Source organism: Megalops cyprinoides, chromosome 2 (genome assembly GCF_013368585.1).
Source record: "Megalops cyprinoides isolate fMegCyp1 chromosome 2, fMegCyp1.pri, whole genome shotgun sequence".
Classification (NCBI taxonomy): domain Eukaryota; kingdom Metazoa; phylum Chordata; class Actinopteri; order Elopiformes; family Megalopidae; genus Megalops; species Megalops cyprinoides.
The window spans coordinates 69,407,145-69,417,144 of record NC_050584.1 but is presented as its reverse complement, the minus strand read 5'-3'; the positions used below and the strand labels follow the sequence as shown (position 1 = coordinate 69,417,144).

Here is a 10,000-nt window from a genome sequence, read left to right as displayed (position 1 = left end):
CGATCTTTTGATGGCATAAAATGCTCTTTTTGCCTTTTCTTTAAGTTCCTTCACAGCCAAGCCAAAGTTTCCTGTCGAATTGATAGTTATGCCTAAATAAGTGTACTTGTTTGTTTGTTCAATTTTGATGTTGCCAATTGTAAAATTGTTGGTGTTTCCCTGTAGCCTGTAACGTTTTTGAAAGATTAGAACCTTGGTTTTTTGAGGACTTATTTTCAGGGCCCATGTTTGACAAAATTTTTCCAACACATTCATGCTGTGCTGCAAGCCCTCTTTTGTCGGTGACAGCAAAACCAAATCATCTGCATAAAGCAAACATTTGATTTCGGTGTCCTGCAGTATGAGTCCTGGAATGTTGAATAGCATAGGACTCAAACTGCAGCCCTGTCGCACCCCCCTCATTTGGTGGAAAAAGTCAGTCCTGTTGCATCCAATTTTGACCGCACACTTACTGCTGGAATACATAGATTTAATATACATCATACAGTTTCCCCCCCACAGCACTCTGAATGAGTTTATATAATAGTCCTTTATGCCAAATAGAGTCAAATGCCTTTTGGAAATCCACAAAACAAGCTAATATTTTACCTTTATTTTGATTTACATATTTATCGATTAGGGTGTGAATGGTGAAAATGTGGTCTGATGTCCGATAATTTGGGAGAAATCCAATTTGGCTTTTACTTAACACATTGTGTTCTGTGAGGTAGTCAATTATTCTTGTGTTAAGTATGCTGCAGAACACTTTCCCAAGGTTACTGTTGACACAGATGCCCCTGTAATTGTTTGGGTCAAGTTTATCACCATTCTTATATATGGGGGTGATAAGTCCTTCGTTCCAGGAGTCAGGGAAGTAGCCTACCTTTAGTATGAGATTGAAAAGCTTTAGAATGGCCAATTTGAATTTGAGGTCTGTATGTATTAGCATCTCATTCAGGATACCATCTACACCACAGGCCTTTCTGGGCTGGAGATCGTGTAGCTTTCCCTCAAGCTCTTTCTGAGTTATTGGGAAGTCCAATGGGTTTTGATTATCCTTTATAGTGATCTCAAGGTTTTCCAATCTGTGCAATATTTGTTGCTGGTCAGAATTTAAAGCAGGGTGGTCAAATAGGTTTGCGAAGTGCTCTCTCCATATATCTCCATTCTGAATTGCTAAATCATCATGAGGCCTTTTGTTTAAATGTTTCCAATTGTCCCAGAATTTGTTTGAGTTAATTGATTCTTCTATATCTTTCAGCTGGTTTTGGATATGTTTGTTTTTCTTTGCTCTTATTGTATGTTTATACCTCTTGAGGGATTCAGTATACTGAATGCGAATATCTTGGTTGTCTGGTTGCCGATGTTTTTGGTTTGATAATTTTCTCAGATTTTTTCTCTGTTTTTTGCATTCAGAGTCAAACCAATGATCTGATTTTATATTCTTTTGTTTGTTTTTAGTGGTGGCCAAATTTGAAATTTGAGCTACATGGTCAAATATATTGTTTAGGTGGGATACAGCCAGGTTCATGCCTTCTTTATCGTGTGGGTAATTTGTGGATAGAAATGAGTTCGAGTGATTGGGTTTCCAAGTGTGAAACTGAGCTTTGATAATTTTCAGAGCTGTCTTCACCCCATCTGTAGCTGGGTTTGATTTTGTGCATTTTCCCAGGCTTTGTGTAAATGTCAAGTGTTTCTGTTCTGTTCAGATAGACTGTGGTTTGACTGTGATCAGAAAGTGGTGTCAGTGGCTTGACTGTGAAAGCTCTCAGAAAGGTCAAGGTCAAATCTGTTATGGCATAGTCCACAGTGCTACTGCCAAGAGCTGAGCTATAGGTGTAGCGACACCTCTCTCTCTCTGTCTCTCTCTCTCTCTCTCTCTCTCTCTCTCTCTCGCTCTCTTTCTCTCTCTCTCTCTATCTCTCTCTCTCTATCTCTCTCTGCACCTGCTAAATGCTCTCTCTCTCTCTCTCTCTCTGTGCCTGTCTCAGGTGGGCGGTGACTCGCTGTTTTAGGGCGTGGCAGAGGCTGCCTCGCCTGCAGCGAGAGGAGAGAGCGAGAGAGGAGCGCAGAGAGCAGCTGCGTCGACGAGTCGCTGAGATCCTGCCGGACTTCCGCTGCCCCCGCCCCCCCCCCCCCCCCGGCGGGATCACTCCCCCTCTGACCCGGTGACGGGCGGCGGTGATGAGCGGCGGTGACGGGCGGCGGTCTCAGTGGATGATCTCCATGGCGTCTCAGTGTCAGAATCCCACACACCCTTCAGAGACATTTCCCCTGAGACTGGCAGCTTTTTCTCCACTTTATTCACTCTCCTTATCAGCTTTTTGCATTAAATGAAATTGTCACAGTTTGATTCAGTCAACATGATGATGTTGAAAAGCACAATATCTTCTACATACAATTAAACCTGTGCTGTCAATCACACCTCAGTCTGACCAATCACAAGCATTACTCTGGATAATTATGTGTCAATCTGACCACAGTCACAGCTCATTCTGAATGCATGCCTCCTACTGGAGAAAAAGCAGACTGACTGTGCTTAGTACAGTCTCAGGCCAGATAGGCTGTGCTTAGTACAGTCTGAGGCCAGACTGACTGTGCTTAGTACAGTCTCAGGCCAGATAGGCTGTGCTTAGTACAGTCTGAGGCCAGACTGACTGTGCTTAGTACAGTCTGAGGCCAGACTGACTGTGCTTAGTACAGTCTCAGGCCAGATAGGCTGTGCTTAGTACAGTCTGAGGCCAGACTGACTGTGCTTAGTACAGTCTGAGGCCAGACTGACTGTGCTTAGTACAGTCTCAGGCCAGATTGGTTGTGCTTAGTACAGTCTCAGGCCAGATCGGCTGTGCTTAGTAGTCTCAGGCCAGACTGGAAGACCTTGTTTCTACTACAAAGGCAAATGTATCATGTTTCTGTTTGGTAAATATTGTGACATTTAGCTCTTACAGCTCCATCTAAGCACAATACACACATGAACGACTTCCACAAACAGCATCAGTGTGTCAGCTGAGCGCCGTCCGGTCCGAGTGGAGCTGTGAATCTCCACGAGAAGCTCCAGTAAAGGCACTGATCGAGGGAGTCACGCCGCAGCCCACACGCTCGTGTCCATGGCAACGTGGATGAGCCCTGATGGCATGCGCCTGCCACGTCCCTCTGTCACAGCGGGGGACCGTCTCAGAAACGCAACTTTCCGGTCGAACGCTGACGTACAATTCAAGGTCATGTGACTAGTGCCACGCCCAGTGAGCGGCTGGAAGCTGTGTGATTATGGCTTCAGGTTTCAGTCAGTCCAGGGCGGAGTTCCACCTGCCCCTCCTCAGTAAAGGTGCAAAAGCCACACAGACATCTCCGGACGGGCGGGCCAGTGTGGGGCGGGGCGGGGCGGGGCAGGGCAGGGTGGGGAGCTGCTGTGGTACTGCAGTCCGGTGGGGTGAGGAGGGGAGCAGCAGGGATCAGTGAAGAGCAGCAGCGCTGAGTGCATCAGTCACAAAGGCAACATGAAAAGCGACGTGTTTAAAAGAGTCCTTATCGTTTGGGCTACACCAGGTCAGTGACGCGGGGGGCAGGCGGGTCCAGGGCGGAGCTCATGGTGAGGAACTCCGCCCAGTTGCTGCGGAAACCGCGGGAGTAGACGCCGGTGTCGACCACCAGGCCCCACAGGTGGCTGCGGCCGGCCTTGTCCCGCAGCGCCAGCCGGGCCTCCCTCTCCGTCACGTTGTAGCTGATGTTGATCAGCTGCAGCAGCAGCAGGTGCAGCAGGCCTCCCGTCACGATGCTGCTGTACCAGGCGCAGGTGAAGCACAACGCCGTGCTGCGGAGACACAGGGGAGTGCAGCCGGTCGCTGCCGATCAGCTGCAGCCGGTCGCTGTGGATCAGCGCAGCCGGGGACGCTGCGGATCAGCTGCGGCCGGTCGCTGCCGATCAGCGCAGCCGGGGACGCTGCGGATCAGCTGCAGCCGGTCGCTGCGGATCAGCGCAGCCGGGGACGCTGCGGATCAGCTGCAGCCGGTCGCTGCGGATCAGCGCAGCCGGGGACGCTGCGGATCAGCTGCAGCCGGTCGCTGCCGATCAGCTGCAGCCGGTCGCTGCCGATCAGCTGCAGCCGGTCGCTGCCGATCAGCGCAGCCAGTTGCTGCAGATCAGCGCAGCCAGTTGCTGCAGATCAGCGCAGCCGGGGACGCTGCCGATCAGCGCATCAGTACAAAGAGAGACACTCAAAGTCAGGACCTCTGAGCAGCTCTGATCCTCAGTGCCTGACGACAGCCAACACACCACTGACACTGAGAAAATTAAATCACAAATGGAGCACCTTATGCCACTGAACTGAAATGACAGTTAATGTTAATGTTATGATTACCCAAAAAGTAACCTCCACCTGTGATGCATTTTAATGTGTATTTGAAGCCGGTGTGATATCAGGGAAGCTGGTCTGTACGCACATGCTTCTGTCTGCTTTTTCTCAAATTCAAGGCCATACAAATGACCACATGACCATCTACATAGAACTTATTCCCACAGTCTTCAGAGACATGAACTATGACACAGGCATATACTTCAGTCTCCACTAGGGGGCAGCAGTGGTGAGTGAGCCTGCCCCCCTTCACTGCAGAGAGGTGAGCAGCTGAACACTGTCACTGTTAGCCCCCCTTTTGAATGAACGAATGAACATATGAATGCTGTCACTGTTAGCCCCCCTTTCAAATGAACGTATGAACATATGAATGCTGTCACTGTTAGCCCCCCTTTCAAATGAACATATGAATGCTGTCACTGTTAGCCCCCCTTTCGAATGAACGAATGAACGTATGAATGCTGTCACTGTTAGCCCCCCTTTCGAATGAACGTATGAACGCTGTCACTGTTAGCCCCTTTCAAATGAACGTATGAACATATGAATGCTGTCACTGTTAGCCCCCCTTTCGAATGAACGTATGAATGCTGTCACTGTTAGCCCCCCTTTCGAATGAACGTATGAATGCTGTCATTGTTAGCCCCCCTTTCGAATGAACGAATGAATGCTGTCACTGTTAGCCCCCCTTTCGAATGAACGTATGAATGCTATCACTGTTAGCCCCCCTTTCGAATGAACGAATGAACGTATGAATGCTGTCACTGTTAGCCCCCCTTTCGAATGAACGAATGAACGCGGTCACTGTTAGCCCCCCTTTCGAATGAACGTATGAACGCGGTCACTGTTAGCCCCCCTTTCGAATGAACGTATGAATGCTGTCACTGTTAGCCCCCCTTTCGAATGAATGAATGAACGTGGTCACTGTTAGCCCCCCTTTCGAATGAACGTATGAACGCGGTCACTGTTAGCCCCCCTTTCGAATGAACGTATGAATGCTGTCACTGTTAGCCCCTCCACAGCGCAGAGCTGGAGACTGGCTGGCATGAGCAGCCAAACTAGCTGCCTACTACGGCTTCTCCAAAGCAGAAAATGCAGCTGTAATACATGTAACAGCTGTAACAGCGGCGACAACAGTAAAACATGTAACAGCAGTAACTCATGTACAGCATCCACCAGTCGACTGTCTGCAGGCTGGCTGCAGGCTGCTCGCTGGCTGGCTGCTCGCTGGCTGCAGACTCACACTGAGGCTCCAGCAGAAACCAGCTTCCAGCATCTGAGTGTTTGCTATGATCAGCACTGGCTGAGTTCTGCCGGCAGCCTGCACTGCTGAGCTTCAGAGTAAGCAGGCCAGTACCTGTAACCCAGGTGGGCTGTGCTGACACAGGTAAGCCTGATCAAAAAAGTTAAAGATAAACAAAATTCATGAGGAAACCAGGGATATAATAAGCCAGGCTGGTTCCGGCTCTACAGCGGGAAATGGGTATAATGAGCCAGCCTGGTTCCGGCTCTACAGTGGGAAATGGGTATAATGAGCCGGCCTGGTTCCGGCTCTACAGCGGGAAAGGGGTATGATGAGCCGGCCTGGTTCCGGCTCTACAGCGGGAAAGGGGTATAATGAGCCAGCCTGGTTCCGGCTCTACAGCGGGAAAGGGGTATGATGAGCCGGCCTGGTTCCGGCTCTACAGCGGGAAAGGGGTATAATGAGCCAGCCTGGTTCCGGCTCTACAGCGGGAAAGGGGTATGATGAGCCGGCCTGGTTCCAGCTCTACAGCGGGAAAGGGGTATAATGAGCCAGCCTGGTTCCAGCTCTACAGCGGGAAAGGGGTATAATGAACCGGCCTGGTTCCAGCTCTACAGCGGGAAAGGGGTATAATGAGCCAGCCTGGTTCCAGCTCTACAGCGGGAAAGGGGTATAATGAGCCAGCCTGGTTCCAGCTCTACAGCGGGAAAGGGGTATAATGAGCCAGCCTGGTTCCAGCTCTACAGTGGGAAAGGGCTATAATGAGCCAGCCTGGTTCCAGCTCTACAGTGGGAAAGGGCTATAATGAGCCAGCCTGGTTCCAGCTCTACAGTGGGAAAGGGGTATGATGAGCCAGCCTGGTTCCAGCTCAGAATAAAGAAGCTGAATACAAAACAGCAGCTGGTGGTTCACTTTGTTTGCCTTTGCCTTTGTTTAGTGAAAATGATTCTGAACATTTGGTCTCATGGTGAGGAGAGTGGAGCTGTGTGCAACCCAACACCCAGATACAGATACGCCTGGCTACGGAGTAAGGAATGACCTCAGACTGTAATTCCATCTGTGTGTCTGTGCCTCTCCCTTCACACAAACCTGTTTGGAATAGCACAATAGGCTCACCTCACAGCCACGACCAATGCACACACTCAGAAGACACTCTCCCATGCAGCCATTGGCTCTCCAATAAAGTGGGCGGGCATTAGAGGACAGGTGTAACCTGGCCGTCTTCAGATATACTAAAACACTAATTTGTCCCAACGAACTGGTGTCTACTGAGTTTCCAAAATCTGCCTGATGTGCGTGTCAGGTTGAGACGGTGTGTGTGTGTGTTGGGTTGAGATGGTACGTGTTGAGTTGAGACAGTGTGTGTCGGGTTGAGACGGTGTGTGTCGGGTCGAGGCGGTGTGTGTCGGGTTGAGACGGTGTGTGTCGGGTTGAGGCGGTGTTTCTGTCGAGTTGAGACAGTGTGTTTCGGGTTGAGACGGTGTGTGTGTGTTGGGTTGAGGCGGTGGGTGCGTGTCGGGTTGAGGCGGTGTGTGTCGGGTTGAGGCGGTGTGTGTCGGGTTGAGGCGGTGTGTGTCGGGTTGAGACGGTGTGTGTCGGGTTGAGGCGGTGTGTGTCGGGTTGAGGCGATGTTTCTGTCGGGTTGAGGCGATGTTTCTGTCGGGTTGAGGCGGTGTTTTTGTCGGGTTGAGGCGGTGTGTGTCGGGTTGAGGCGGTGTGTGTCGGGTTGAGGCGGTGTGTGTCGGGTTGAGACGGTGTGTGTCAGGTTGAGGCGGTGTGTGTCGGGTTGAGGCGGTGTGTGTCGGGTTGAGGCGGTGTGTGTCGGGTTGAGGCGGTGTGTGTCGGGTTGAGGCGATGTTTCTGTCGGGTTGAGGCGATGTTTCTGTCGGGTTAAGGCGGTGTTTTTGTCGGGTTGAGGCGGTGTGTGTCGGGTTGAGGCGGTGTGTGTCGGGTTGAGGCGGTGTGTGTCGGGTTGAGGCGATGTTTCTGTCGGGTCGAGGCGGTGCGTGCGTGTCGGGTTGAGACCGCGGGGGTACCTGTACTGGGCGTACACCCCGGGGCAGTAGAGCAGGGCGAACAGCAGGTTCTCTCTGGGACATACGCTGCGCAGCACCAGACTGATCCCGTACAGCGAGGTCAGCAGGAAGAGGAGGAGCGTCAGCAGGAAGCAGCGGTGATTGGCCTGCCCCACACAGCTGTTTATCCTGTCCCACACACACACACGCACACACAGAATACACTGCACTGAGAAAAATCATACACACACACACAGAATACACTGCACTGAGATGCTGGGGTCAACACACTACACATACACACAACAACCCACATACAACTACTGTCCCACACACACAGCTGTCCCTCAAAATCATACACACACACACACACACACACACACACACACACACACACACAGCTGACTCTTATACACACACACATACACACATAGATGCCTGCTTCAGGATGTGTCCTGGCCTCTCATTGATTGGATAAGAGCCGTCTGTATGCTTGTATGCTGTTATACCGTCACTGGAGCAACGTGCCATATGGCAAGGCTTGCAGTCACACGAGCAAATCGTCATCTGACACAGCTGGTGCCACGCCTCCCTCCTGCTCAGAGCCCCGCCCATACTTCCTTTAAAGGATTTAGCCTAGCTGTGAGGGGCAGTCTTCCTCAGGACCTTTCTTACACTGAAACTCACTTTAAATGTTTCCATTCAAGAACTGAAATCAGGGACTTAACTGTGGACTAACCAGCCATATGTATGTGTGTCTGTGTGTACATGTGTGTTCATGTGTTTATATATTTACATTTACAGTTATTCATCTGGCAGACGCTTTTATCCAAAGCGACTTACAAGTGACACAGAGTACACATAGCAAAAAGCAAAAAACCCGTCAGGAGTTAGCAAGAACTGCATGGCCAGGTTTCAGTGGTTGTTCAGACCACTTTCAAGTGTGTGTGCGCATATGCAATATACGTGTGTGTGTGTGTGTGTGTGTGTGTGTGTGTGTGTGTGTGTACATGTGTTTGTGTGTGTGTGTGTGTGTGTGTTTGTGTGTGTGTATGAGCGTTGTGAGCCTGGTCTGACACTGTTGCTTGTTTAAAGGAATACACTTCTGTTCTATTGTGATGGAAGTTACTCTGGAGTGTCTGCTAAATGCATGTAATGTAATGTAATGTAATGTAAGGTAATGTAATGTATTCTGTGCTGGTACCCTGTATTGTTTAGTCTACAGTATGTCACCTCATTTTTATATTAATTTAGGACTATAATGTGTAATGGTAATGGTAGTCTAATCAGTCATTTCCTATAATCTAATCTAATCTAATCTACTGTAATCTACTCTAATACAATCTATTGTAATCTACTATAATCTGATCTACTCGACTCGACTGTCCGCAACTCACTGGGGATTCATTCTGGTTGTAAGTGCTCCGCCCTGCATGGGCATTGTGGTAACGCTGCTGTAACGCTGCTGTAACGCTGAGGGAATAAATGATGGAGACCTGTACAGACAGACAGAGCTGTTTAATGGTGTAATGTACTGTAATACTGTGTAACACTGTGTAACCCTGCTGTAACGCTGCTGTGTAACCCTACAGTAATAAGAACATAAGAACATAAGAACATAAGAACATATTATGACAAGAACAGGCCATTCGGCCCAACTAAGCTCGCCATTTCTTAATTAAAGAGTATCCAAAACTGCATCAAGTCTAGACTTGAACACAGCAAGGGCCTCTGCCTCAACTACATGACCTGGCAACCTATTCCATGTATTGATAACTCGTTATGTAAAATAATATTTCTTTACATCAGTGCGGAACTTACTCTTAACTAGTTTCCATTTATGTCCTCTTGTTTTACAGACTGAACTCACCCTAAAGAATCTGTTATAGTTAACCTTATTGATTCCTTTTATAAATGTAAATACCTCAATTAAATCACCCCTAAGCCTCCTCTCGCTTAGTCTAAATAGGTTAAGTAACTTGAGTCTTTCCTCATAGCTTTTATATTTCATGCCAGGAACTAATTTAGTTGCCCTTCTTTGAACCTTTTCTAGAGCTTCGGTATCTTTTTTATAGTGCGGTGCCCAGAACTGCCCACAGTATTCCAGGTGCGGTCTGACTAAGGCATTGTATAATTTCAATATAACCTCCTTAGATTTATACTCAATACTTTTGGCTATACATCCCAGCATCCTGTTGGCCTTTTTTACTGCTACAGCACACTGCCTAGATCCTGTTAAGCTTGGATCAACCACTACTCCCAAGTCCTTTTCAAAATGAGCACATTCTAGTTTTCTTCCACCCATGAAGTAGTCTTGTTTAAGGTTCTTATTTCCTACATGCAAGATTTTACATTTATCTAAATTGAAAGTCATCTGCCAGGTATCTGCCCACTTTTGGATGCTGTTTAGGTCT

General features: G+C 48.9%; 2 protein-coding genes across 2 annotated transcripts in view; one reads left to right on the top strand and one right to left on the bottom strand.

Annotated features, from left to right (window-relative positions):
- The window catches only part of ccdc191 (coiled-coil domain containing 191), a 26,288-nt gene extending 22,850 nt beyond the window's left edge, over positions 1-3,438 (top strand). Inside the window, exons 17-18 of the mRNA XM_036520629.1 lie at positions 1,971-2,104; positions 3,257-3,438. Coding sequence (XP_036376522.1) covers positions 1,971-2,104; positions 3,257-3,438 — 316 coding nt within the window. The remainder of the gene's footprint in view (positions 1-1,970; positions 2,105-3,256) is intronic.
- zdhhc23b (zinc finger DHHC-type palmitoyltransferase 23b) overlaps positions 2,818-10,000 on the bottom strand; it is a 12,373-nt gene continuing 5,190 nt past the window's right edge. Inside the window, exons 4-5 of the mRNA XM_036553497.1 lie at positions 7,608-7,775; positions 2,818-3,790 (exon numbers count right to left, since the gene is read on the bottom strand). Coding sequence (XP_036409390.1) covers positions 3,517-3,790; positions 7,608-7,775 — 442 coding nt within the window. The 3' untranslated portion in view covers positions 2,818-3,516. The remainder of the gene's footprint in view (positions 3,791-7,607; positions 7,776-10,000) is intronic.